The 13,193-nt window shown below is 41.3% G+C and overlaps 1 protein-coding gene across 6 annotated transcripts in view; it reads left to right on the top strand.

Moving 5' to 3' along the window:
• Window positions 1-1,522: 1,522 nt before the first annotated feature.
• Window positions 1,523-13,193, top strand: part of hipk3b (homeodomain interacting protein kinase 3b) — a 35,687-nt gene continuing 24,016 nt past the window's right edge. For 4 of the 6 annotated variants that reach the window (XM_086107088.1, XM_086107085.1, XM_086107087.1 and 1 more), the window contains exons 1-3: window positions 1,523-1,858; window positions 2,482-2,523; window positions 9,882-11,199. In XM_086107088.1, the coding sequence (XP_085963214.1) occupies window positions 1,786-1,858; window positions 2,482-2,523; window positions 9,882-11,199 (1,433 nt within the window). In that variant the 5' untranslated portion in view covers window positions 1,523-1,785. The remainder of the gene's footprint in view (window positions 1,859-2,481; window positions 2,524-9,881; window positions 11,200-13,193) is intronic. The other 2 variants (XM_086107089.1, XM_086107086.1) reach the window with 1 other exon arrangement.

Raw genomic sequence — 13,193 nt, 5'->3', positions numbered from 1 at the left:
GGGGACAATTTTCCTCATTCCAACAATTTCCATATTCCCCGAATTTCACACTCTGCACAATAAAATTCCTACATTTTCACAAGAAAAGAAGAGCTATTTTCAATAATCTCCCCCTTCTTCAACATTTCTTGACCAAATCAAACCATTTCAACTTCAAAAGGTTCAAATCATTCAAAATATTTGCGGATTTATTCACACTCCCAAAAATTGAAAACACAATTTAAAATTCACGGATAATTTACATTGTTTGCTCTTTCCAAATGTCTTGGCCGAATCAAATTATGTTAAGTCTCATATTCTACATTTCAATATTAATTTTACAACATATTACTGTAGTTCAGTTTCAGCCTTCCAATATTCAAAAGTTATTTCAAAAGAAATGGCATTTTCGAGATGAATATTTTTTTGGATTTCGAAAAACGTGCGAACCATTGTGCTGTGTTTTGTCCAACTATATTTAAAATATTGCTGAATAAGGATATCTTAATCTTAATTCTATGGTTAAGTAAAATAGAATTTTGGATGAGCATTTGCATACCTGTCAACTTTTCGGAGCGCCAACCTGTATAAACTACCAAAAAAATCCTTATAAAGAGCAAAAAATCCTTATAACATACCAAAGCATTTTATATGTCAAAATAACGGCAGAAAAAAACCCACGAAATTTTCAATGATATTTATTGTAGATCTCCATAATACACGTGATTTACTGGAAAGTTACCGGAAATGAAAGCATTCGAGTAGACTAGCACCATTCTGGACAAAAGCAAATGGAACTACCTGTTAGGGGGGGAAAAAACCGTATGATTTGTGCGATACGGCCATATACGTAAGATTCACCACAAAATCCGTATGAACTATGGCTAAACCGTATGAGTTGACAGGTATGCATTTGACTGGAGATCAAGATGTTGCCATTTCAAATGTGGGAGCCACTGAACCAGCTATACAGTACAGTAATCCTCTTCACTCTCTCTCTCTCTCACTCTCGCTCTCCCCCTCTCTCTCTGAGCAAGGCACTTGCAGCACTGTTTATACGCCCATACTGAAACGTTGCACAGTTCTAAAACGAGGCCGGTAGTTGAACGGAAGTGAAAAAAGTCCTGGAATTGCCACGATGTGTCGTAGGGACTTTCCCGGTTCAAATTCACGACAATTACTCCACGTTTCTACATCTGCCGTTCCCCTCTTTGACCAGTAGGGTGGGACATATGATAAACACGGGAGGCGCGCGTGTCCGTGTCTGACTCACAACCGAAAAAAATAGACAAAAGAAGAAAATCCCCGAGTGATCAACCATCTATTTCTTCGGTCTCAAACTCTGCCACCTTCCCGTAAATCCAGCAATCATACAATGTGAACAGTATTTTCGTGTAAATTTTGTATGCATCGCCTAAATTACACACTGTTGTATTTTGAAGTCATGTTTCTGCATCGCGTGCTCTCTGTGATTGATTGGTGCGGTCTGGCCAATGCCGTCAGCTCACAAACATTCACTCTGGGTAGAAGACAGAGGAAAGACATGTTGGAAGCTAGCAGGGCTGCGGAGCAGCGCATCTTGACTGGGGGACGGCCACCCTTTCCTCGATGGGCTACCTCCCACTAAGTGGAGGGAGACACATTAGAACTGCGTAGCTCTCACCTCGAGCACGACTTGATATTTCTGGATGTTTATATGCGTGATTCAGTTGACGTTTGCAATGTGGGCGATGGTGGTGTTACCGAGGGGGAGCTCTCCCTCCCTGTCGTCTAGGACAAGATGGCAGCAGTGCAGGCGAACTGTGCATGCTATGGGTTTATAAATCCGTAACATGTTCAGACAAACCCTGGATTATATTTATTGTGACTCTATGTGAAGGTAAGTTAACGATGGCACCGTGTTTGCGGTCAAATTCACATTTTAAAAACAGTTGGCCCGTGACGTAACATTGCCGTGACTTGCCAACAAACTTGGCTAGCGCGCTTGGTTGGTTTATAATCGTATGATCTTGATTTTTGTGGTAACAAAACAATCACTTTGCCTAGATAAACCATTTACTATACTTGTAGGAAAAACCCTTGTAGGCCTACGTGCCTGTGACGTTGGTTGTAATGATTAACGCGAGTGTGTTGGACACTCTTGGTGTTTTATTTCCGTGTTGTCATGGGGAACCGTCAATTTATTACATCGTGATGACAATAGCATTTTCTACTACGTGGATGAAACGAACCGAGTGATTTGTAAATTGTGAATCCCATTGCGTTAAAAGTGTCAATCCATTCCATCTTAACATCGTTAGACGTCAAAAGGCAAATTAGCACAAACAGAAGACCTTTGAGCTCAGCGAAGCAGAGCTTGCGTTTAAATAACTCGCAAGCAACTTTTCTAGTTATTTCCGAGCCATTGTGTTTCGTGTATGTCGATTCTCAGAATAGGAAAAAAAAACTACGTGACTGACTGATTTTCTCTGCGGGCACTTGTTGTTTTTGCCTCCCACTCAGTGGCCACAACATTGGATACACTTTATGAACCCCAATTCGATGGTAAGTGATCTTAACTCATTTTCATGGCTAGCTGCACTAATAATGGTTTCCTTGGGCAGTTTGGACTGACTGTCATATAAATGTATAATCCCCTCGTCAACTACACACAGGTGCCCTCGTATTTGATTGTTGCCCATTGGATTTTTTTTTTCACGACGAATTGCGTTGGAAGTCAGAAGACATGGACAATCGTGACAGCTAAATGGAAGTACTAATGTTAAAGTTCTGTTAAGAAGGCATTTGGCGGAAACATTTTTTGAAATGTCTGTTTCAAAAAAAAAAGAAATGTCAATTTTTGGTCCATCAAAGGAAACACTAACTTGGTAAACAACTGAAGCAAAATTATTGGGAACAGCTCATGTTATGATTGACACCACTTTAAAGTCCAACCACAATAATGTAGATAATGTTAAATGAGCACCTCTCTGGCATTGTAAATTAAAGTTGGATATTTGTTAAAGTATTGCTTTTAAGGCAAAACTCAACACCATCAGTCCACAGTATATTACGAGTTTGGACAGAATGTCATGATTAAGATATCCTTTATTTGTCCCGCAATGGGGAAATTACAATCAGAATTCAGAAAGGAAAAAATGGGACATAGTTTTGACGAAATGTATTTGATCAATGAGAATGACTTCTAATAATCATTAAAAACAAAACAAAAAAAACCCCTTTCACTCTCCACTCCCCAGTAGATAGATAATGTGATTTCAAACTAGGGCTGTACAATTTAGGGAAATCTGATTGCACCCCCCCCCCCCCCTTCATTAAAATTGCGATTGCCATTTCATTTGAAACAATTTTTTTCAAGATCCTCTACAAATGTATTTTTCAACAATTAATCTTTATTACAAAGAATAAGATCAATTTATTTCCCCCATATTTAGCAAAAACGTAATTTAGAGCAAACACAACAAAGAAGCAAAAACAAAATAAAAGGTAAATGCAAGCATGGAAGATGACTACACCCAATGTGTTTTCCTTCCACTGTAAGAAAACCGTGAATTGATGATGGCCGAATGTAGTTTGCCGCTGACACCAAGCGTTGTGGTTCCAAAGTTCACCTGTAACTCAAACAGTTGCTCATAAATCAAGACAAAAACCAATGATGCAATGACTCATTTTTCAAAAAAATGTAAATTGAGGTTTTCGTCAGTCAATGCAAAGCTGTATTTGTTTGTGACCAAAAGCAAAACTGCTGCCTGGCTGTTTTTTGAAAATAAGACTAAAAGGTTCAGTTGTTTCTCATTTTATTTTTCCCGTCGTCTCATACTGTATCTGTTGCCAGACTTATTCCAGTTGACTTCTTATCCTTGCTTCTTTGTTATTTTAAGTCAGGTACTCAACTCAATTCAACTGTATTTATAGAGCACTTTCAAACAGCCATCGCTGCATACAAAGTGCTGTATATGGAGCAATTAACATATACAACAAACAGTAAAGCAAATCGGAAAGGGTACTGCTCTTCCCTTCCCCCTGCCGAAAAACATTTTTGGAAATAAAACAGCAATTTTCTGTTTTTAATTTCTTCATAGACACTCCTCTCAGTGCCCCATGTATTGCATTATTTAAGTTATCGATAGCATGGCTTTCTGGAGGTAGCAGCAGGGCAGGCATTTAATGACACACCGCCCTGGGTGTGCATTGTGTGCTTGCACCAGGTTTGTGCATAAAGAACTGGTTTCTCAGTAACCTCCTCTGCATTTAAGGTGGAAAATATGACAGTGAGCACCATGACAAGCTTGGAATTTCTGTGGAAAGCTGCACAGATGGGTGGAACATTTCCAGCATAAGTAAACATTCAACATTCTTTGTAGCACAGGACAGGCACAGTGTTTATTTGAAGAACCGTCAGATAATTGGATTGGAATATCCGTGTGGTTTTTATTTTATTTTTTTTGTGAGGGAATGGGCACAAATGTTGATCACGAAATATTATTTGGTAACAAACTATTTCAGGGTTGACTAGGGGTCACAATTCAGTATTTAAAATGATCCAAGTTTAATTTGCTCCACCTGTGAATTTCCATATATTATTGCAGTAGAAACTGAAAGTGGTTTGAAACCGACAGTGCCTTCACATCTCTTTTTCACTTTCTTTTGGTCTGAGTCAGTTAATGACAATGCCATTTGACCAGAATGATCAAAACTGTGACTACTGCTAATATTTATGTTTACCTACGTGAGGTGAGCAGACCAAAGGAAAGCGAGAAACCTGACTAGTACGACTCTTTAGTGCGTACTGCATCCTACTGTATAGGAGCCGCAACTTGGCAGTCTAGGTGATCTACTATAGGTCAAAGCTGACCGTTTCTGGCGACCTGTTAACGCATTTAGTCAATGCGGTCTGCTAAAAGCAACCTAAGTGTATATTCACACCTGCAAACAAAAGTTGTCAGCAGTGACAAAGTGAGAAATTCCATTGGGAACGACCGAGTTAGTGACGATTCCGGTGATGGACAAAAAACAGCTTCTAGCACCTAGCCCGTCATTCTTTGAAGTTTCTAGTCATTCGTCAGCTAACTGTGAGTCCTTCAGTGATGGACAGATGGACCTACCAGCAGTACTGATGGAATGCCCACCTCTGTTATTTATTGTACTCATCCTCGTGGTGTACCAAAAAATGTTTTGAATCAAGAAACTCATTGCATCATACCTTCTCAAACGGAACCATACCATTTTGAATCAAACCTTAATCCGACTGAAAAGAACCAAATCAAATCTTTCTACTTTAAAATAAAACCATCCTTGAGTCGTATCGCACCCGCATATGTCAAGATCTGTATCCGATTGTCTTTTATTGGAGGGATGCACACCCCTAATGAGCATTTAAAATGTCGTTTCAATCCCACCAGAATGTAACCGAGAAGAATATGTGTTGTAGGGACGAGTGAATGAAATGATTCGCTCATGCTTCCAAGCGCGGCGGGAGCATATTATCCCCTCGGTGGTAGCAACGGTGTGTACGAATTACATTCTGTGCAGACAATTTCATGATGGTCATTGCAGCACTTTAAAAAAAATACCCTGCACTTTATGGTCAGTGCGTTTGTTATTATCCAACCAAACAGCTAGTGCTCAACCAATGTGGGATTTTTACGAGGCCCTTACCGGTTCCTAATTAGAGGCATGATGTGTCACGCAGCAGCAGCAGCGTTGGTTTGGTGTGATGCTACATCTTGGTTCCAGCTGTCCCTTCTAAACAGATGTCAGTTTATGCGGTGTCCCTCCAAGGGCCCAGTGGCAGAACATTCTGCTCTTTATATTGGCCGTGTATGAGAACTAATCTGAGGACTTCTAAATGTTTGTCATAAGTTCACAATTGAAATGCCATGTGCTCACATTCCTTGGAAAATAGAGGGGCTTTTCAGCAACGAAGATCTTTTTCACGAGACTTTGTGAGGTCGTTGAGCTGTGAATATTTGCAGTGCCCCCTCTTGGAAGGCAGGGGGATCAAAAAATGCCCACTGTAGCAGTCTCGGAATCGGGCAATAAATTTGGCATTCACAAAAGTCATGATGGATTCACAGCTTGATTTGGTAAATGATAGACAGCCTACTGGTTCTGGTGATTGCAGAAGCCACGCTCAAGCAAGCAAAACTACACACGCTTTATGTACATATTGAAAGGTATGCCTGTATATTCATCAGGCACACCACCTGAAAGGTTAAGAAATCAAATACAGCCCAGCCCACTCGACGTTGCAAAGCCATCTTCGTGTTTATTGTCAACTGTTTTTATACTTTCCTCTGTAACATTGTGCTGAACTATGTTACGTTTCTTTCTCACACGTTCGCGTTATCTGCAGTGAACACAGCAGCTTTTGTTTCACTTTGAATAGTGAAGTCAAAACGTATGGCTATGGTCAGTTTTTGCCTCTGCTCTCTGATTCTGCATGGCTGTAGCTTAGTTGCAGGTCTAGTTTGTGATACTTAAATGTCCTTAATCATGTGTAACACGGTTTCATTGGTAAATGTGATGAATATGGAGCTCCCTTTAGCCTAAACCAAGTGTGGAGAAGGCCTGTTCATTTTAATGCAGCTCTGCTTTACCTCCTATTCGCAGAGATTTTCTTTGCGCTCCCAACTCGGGGATGGGCATAATAATGGATTATCCACCCATCTCGTTGAGACAAAATGGTGTGCATTACTTGAAAGGCCATATCTCACCGAGCGCCGAAGGTTTGCAAGTGTTTGCGCCCATAGCGAATGTTATTTTCTCGTCAGATTTCGTTCAAGGTCGCAAACAGTCGCAAAGGCATTTGGCAACAATTTTAATGGTCTTAAACCGTTTTACTTGTCGCAAAGAAATGTTGATCATGGCGACAAGAAAAACTATTTGCGACCATTAAAACAGTTTGGGAATGTCTGACGAACATGTTTGCAACTATTTGCAATATTGCAAACGAACACTGACAAAAAACATTCCCTACATATGCACACACTTGCAAACTTTCGACGCTCGATGAGATACGGACTGAAAGCGACTAACAGAGGCACCTTGGATTCAGTCCTGACTAGTTTGTGGCCTGAAGAACAAGCACACTAAGACGTCGGCTACGAGAGGTTGAGTTACAGCCCCACTATGGGAACACTGCCACTGAAACAGGTGCTGTTTAGAACATGAAACAAGAGAGCGATATGTAAAATGGTATCAAATTCCTGTCTGTTGGCAGCCATTTTGACAAATTTCTCATCGCTTCATTGTCATTCAGAAGTCAGTTTTATTCAAGCTGACTTTATTGTTGGGCCTGGATTTTTATTCATTTTTTTTTGTTAAAACAATAACCTCTCAGTGACATCTTGGGTATTGAAAAGTTGTATAATTTCATAGCAATGAAAATGTTTATTGTTGGTCCTGGATGATTGCTTTGTTCCGAAGCCATATTAGCATTGACGTATGACATGTTGGGTTTAACTTTTGATGTGTACAGCCACCAGTTGTTTATTTTATTTCCTGTTACTGTTATTTACAGCATATCAAATGCACTTTGCTTTCTCACTTAGTACCACTTGGTTATCACTAGTACCACGTGTCTAGTGTTGATTTTCGTCACCGTTTAAAGTTTGAGTCGGACAACTGTCAAAAGGTCGCCGGTGAGTAATTATCTTGCAGTTCAAGGTTGAGGGAAGGCTTCTGCAGCTTTGGAGGCTGTAAAGCAATGCTAAAGTAGGAACCTCATGGTTGACCAAGGGACTATCTGGCTTCTGGTCATAATAATAGAAGGAGCTGCCATTATTTTCCCTTCCCACCAATTACTAACCTATGCTTCACATTTTGTGTCCATCTCATAATTTAAGTATATGGTGTTTTTGTTGGTGTGAGGAGAGGAGTCTCTCTGCCCAGCTGCGCTTCCAACGTTTTTGATGTGGAACTTCTGGCTTGTTCAAAAAGGGAGTTTTGTTAGGTTTTTTATCCTGCTGGTTGTGAGATAGTCGTTCATTAAATGAAAGTCCAATTTAAAAGTAACGGTGTTTCTCTATAAACAACTGTGCAGATGCACAGCCGATTGTCAGTAGTCTCCCAAGTAGTCTTGCCCGCCCGTGCGGTTTTGACATATAGGTCGGATGTGTAAGGTAAAGCATGACCTGAGTGTTCATACTGCAGGTGCATTGGCACATAACCGATTTTACATCCACATCCAAGAGAGGCCCAGGTTGGCTATGGAAAAAATCAGACTTGTCCTGTTCCAATTGCATGAAAGAAGTCAGTTCCAAGTCACATGGGCAAAAACAAAACAAAACAATTATCTTTGGTTGTCTTCCAATGATGCTTTTCCTCACGATTGGTTGCCTAGAGACATGCAGTACGATGTATTGCAACCACAGGGAAAGGTCAGGCAAACCTTTGCAACATTAGTCATCTTCTGTGTGGAGGTGTTGGTGGGCTTATAGTGGATGGATGAGAGTTGAAAGGTGCTCTCAAGTGCTTTCCCGCAGCTTGTTCTCTTAGGAGTGATGTAAGAGTATCACAAAGTGTTATTGTGACATTGGTAAATTAAAAAAAAGATGGAGATATATCAGCTCAGCAACCCTTTTTCACATCGCAAATGGCAGTAACCAAAAGTAATTTGTTCATTTGAAGTTCCACCAAAAAAAACAAAAAAAACCCCCAAACAAACGGGCCTCCTCGGGATGTAGCGATAACGTCAATACTGTGAAATTAATATTGCCACAATATGGGTGTCGAAATGTCATGTCACAATTTTAAAAGCGGCACACCTGTTAAAAAGGCCACATTGTTTTCCATTTGTGCAGTTCCAGCAAAGTCTAGTCACTAGAACTGCGCACTAGGCCCCTGATCCAGTGGTTAGTTAAATTTGAATCCGTCATGTTTTGGCCATCTACATTTAAGACCCATGGTAATCGCCAGATGAAGGGGAACGTAGAACATTTTTGGTTCCTCCACGAATTGACTCGATTCACTATGTGTGTGCCTGCATTAGCAAGTAAGTGCTTCAATATTAATGGTATTAGTGATTGTAGGACGTTTGTGTACATTAATGTTGATGTTACCTGTACTGTTTAAACTGTATGTATAATTATGACCTCAGCTAATTAGCATTGTATCGATGAGACATTAAATGCAATTACTCATGTTTAGTATATTTGTTTTTTTCAGCTGCTTCATCACAACGTTGTGGTAATTGGTGTTTCATAGGATGCATATTGTGATAATATCGTATTGCGATGTTTGGATATTGTTACATTCCGAGTGCCTCCAAACCCGAAGTCTGCTTTCTCTGGTTCAAATCACGATTGATGGGCTTGTAATCAGTGTTATGTGTCCGCCCAGTTTCGGTCTGCGATCACAAATGATATGTTCTGAATGTACCGAAATCTGTCATACAAAGCATGTGACATCACTGTCTTCCCTGTTGAAATGTTAATACAGTAAGTCTTGAGATTAGCAAGTGGTAAACAATAAAGCAGGGCTAATAAACATAACTTGTTCTCTCAGAGAGCAGGAATTGAAACATGAATGTACTTTTACAGTCTTTTGCATTTGTTTAACTGTATCTTCCATATTTTACATCCCCTCAACTTTTCTAAGCTTACACAACGATGTAAGTAAAAACACAACATACTTGACCTATTTTGATCAATAGGGAGTCCTGAGAGACGTCTGAAAATGTTTAATTTTAGAAAAGAAGTATCTGAAAAGTGGACCTTTTATGATCCCTAATGTATGCTCCTTTTATTTTTTTAATATATTTTTGTTTATGGAACAATGCTGAAATCTGTCCATTTTCTAAAAAAGTTATCCTCATTGGAGTTATAATTAAAATACAAGAATGGTATACCAAGGATTCATCTTATTGACCTCCAATGTTTTTTTTTCTTTTTCCCTTCCAGGTATGGCCTCACAAGTCTTGGTTTACCCACCACACATTTATCAAACCCAGACAAGTGCCTTTAGCAGTGTGAAGAAACTCAAAGTCGAGCCCAGCAGCTGTGTGTACCATGAGAGAGCACATCCGCGGACTTATCTGAACAGGCGAAACCTTGGTATTGTGCACCCGACGAAAGCCTGGTCGTTCTTAAGTCGCGACTTGGCGGCGGATGCAAAAGTGTTTGGGGGACAAGGTTACCCTGTGAAGACGGTGATTGTGCGGGGCGTCCAGAGACAACAGCCTGGGAAAAGAGCTGGAGGATTGGGCCCAGCTGCGATCCAGCAGCGACAGAGCATAGGGGCTGTCCACAAGCAGGACCAGAATCATCATCATCAGCAGCAGAAGACAGTCACAGCAAGTGGGAGCAGCAGTGGAGCAACAGGGGCAGGAGGAGGGGGAAGGGGAGAGGGCTGCAGTGGAGGAGGTGAGGGTGGTAGAGAGGAGGGGGAGGGAGACACAGAATCGGACTGTGGAGGTTTGGACTCGGCTGACAGCTCTCAGCGATGTGGACTGAAACGTAAAAGTGAGGAGCTGGATAATCGAGGGAGCACCATGCAGATTGTGGAGGAACTGTCAATGTTGCCTGCCATGTTGCAAACAACGAATGTAGGAAACGCAGCGGCGACTGCACCTGCGGCCGTTGGCGCTGGAGGGGGGACTAGCAAGCCGGCTGCAGGACCCGTGGGTGTTGGTGCAGCAAGGGGAGCGGGGGGATGTGACGGGGACTACCAGGTCGTACAGCATGAGGTTCTTTGCTCCCTGAAGAATAAATACGAAGTGCTGGATTTCTTGGGACGCGGCACGTTCGGACAGGTTGTCAAGTGCTGGAAAAGAGGCACGGGCGAGGTAGTGGCTGTAAAGATCCTGAAGAACCATCCTTCATACGCCCGGCAAGGTCAAATCGAAGTCGGCATCCTTGCTCGTCTGAGCGCAGAGAACGCAGACGAACACAACCTGGTGCGAGCCTTTGAATGCTTCCAACACCGCAGCCATACCTGCCTTGTGTTTGAGATGCTTGAGCAGAACCTGTATGATTTCCTGAAGCAGAATAAGTTCAGCCCGCTGCCCCTGAAAGTGATCAGACCTGTACTACAGCAGGTGGCCACGGCTCTGAAAAAGTTGAAGAGCATGAGTCTGATTCATGCGGACCTCAAACCTGAGAACATTATGCTGGTGGATCCGGTGAGGCAACCCTACAGGGTGAAGGTCATAGACTTTGGCTCAGCCAGCCACGTGTCCAAAGCGGTCTGCTCCACGTACCTCCAATCTCGGTACTATAGGTGAGTGCAAAGCAGGAAACATTCTCGGCTGTACTCATGACATAGATTGTTTTGACAATTCGCTGAAGTGCAACTGCATAATGTTTTAGTGTCATTTTGAGGTAAAACTGTTGGCTTAAAAATGTCCTTCCTCTGGCGACAAAATAAGGAAATGTCTCCCATGCTGCACAACATCCTGCCAACTTAGGAGCCACACGCAGCGACAGTCTGGGAAAGCAAGTGACGCCACAGTGCTTCGTATAAAAGATTTAAATTGCTTACCTCAACATTGTTTGTGTAATTAGATTACATCAAGAAAGTCTTGCCAAGAAATGACAAAATTATTTCCCTTCAAGGTAATTAGTTACATTTTAATAGCCCAAACTACTATTAGCTCTTTAATTTTTGGCCTTTTAGTTTTGGATGTCTGGTTTTAAAATCAAAGTCCAGACTTGTGTAGGCCTGAGCTGAGGCTACCCGCAGGTGACATCCATTTGGGAAATGTGTAGTTTGTTTATTTTCCCAAGGCCTTGCGGAAACCTGAATGACTAACTCTGCATGCACAGACCTGCTTAAAAAAACAAAAACACGTTTATTTCTTTGGATGGCTTTTGGTGTTTTAAGTGACACAGCTGGCAGCATGAATGTTCACTAGTACCAAAAGTGAATCATTCAATGAATTAACAAAGTACAACATAGCACTAACTACCCTTTAGATTGTTTGTCTGGGAAGCAGGAAAACATTCGAGGAAGTTCTTGTCGCCGCGATAGTCCTCCCAAAACGGATATGGCGCATGCCTAAATCATACGAAGTGCAGTAGAATGTCTGCCAATGCCGTACAATTCCCACAAGTAAGACTTGTTTTACGTCACCGGCATAGTGCTTTGGATGTATCCCCAAATGGATTGTTTTTTGTTGTTGTTTTTTTTCTGGTTTACTTTTCATGTACTGTATAGTCCATGAGTACACGTGGACTTGGTACTTTGGACCAAAATAGATTGAAAGCAGAACTTGTCACCATCCTGAAATTGGATTGCCCTGTGAATGTCATCTGGAGATGATTTTCACGTGTTGTCAAAATGGGTTTTAGACTTGGTAACATGAATCCAGAGATTTGCTTCTAAATGCTTGATACATTTTCAGCAATTATCTTCAAACGTGTGCAAAGACTGACAAGAATACGTAATTGAATCGTTGAAATAGAGTGTTCATTTTTTTTCTCTCACTATTTCAGTAGTTTGGGGCATGGCTAAACCAAAGCCCAGATATGCACAGTGAAATGCATGGATACTTAAAGACTGATTTTGTTTTGTTTTCGCTTAGGTTTGCATGTTTGTGTGTGGTTACATATTTTTGCAAACATCCACAGTCTTTCCGAGTAAGATGTCAGTGGCCATTTCCACAAAACCTTTGCCGAGACAACAGTACGCAACCCAAACATGCATTGATGAATGAGAAGTGAAAAGTGGAAGTGAACACCAATCGTACCACTGGAAACAGTGGTCTGTAAAAACAAGAGACATGTTGGCAGGTTTTCAGTCTGGGAGTATGCAAGAACCTCATAGTCAAAGCATTAGTGGCATAACAAAGTGGTAAAGTGATCGAACTGGGATTTTTTGTCGTTGTCTTATGTGAAATGGATAAAATGGGAAAGGATTTACTCATTACTCATTATTGGTTCCATGAAATTCCTTCTGGTCTTATACAGTTGGACAATTTTTTTTTAAAGAAACAATTAACAAACCATATACTGGACTTTTTCTTGTATGTACTTTGTTACACAAACTGCAAACAAATGAGGGGGGCTATCTAGAGATGTGAGCAAGGACCTCTCCAACCTCTGTGATCTTTGACATCACTAATGCTCTTCGAGATGAAACGGCAAAAATATCACAGCCACACTCTATAATGTTCGAAAAGCTTCCCAAAGGAGTGGAAACGGCCAAACTCCACATTTTCTTCCATTTTTGGTTCCTGTGGTTGTGGTCCCGGTCGGGATGGATGTTGCGATACC

This window comes from Hippocampus guttulatus, chromosome 3, assembly GCF_054856545.1.
Source record: "Hippocampus guttulatus isolate MCC_2025c chromosome 3, RoL_Hgut_1.0, whole genome shotgun sequence".
NCBI lineage: Eukaryota > Metazoa > Chordata > Actinopteri > Syngnathiformes > Syngnathidae > Hippocampus > Hippocampus guttulatus.
This window is presented reverse-complemented; position numbering and strand designations above follow the sequence as displayed.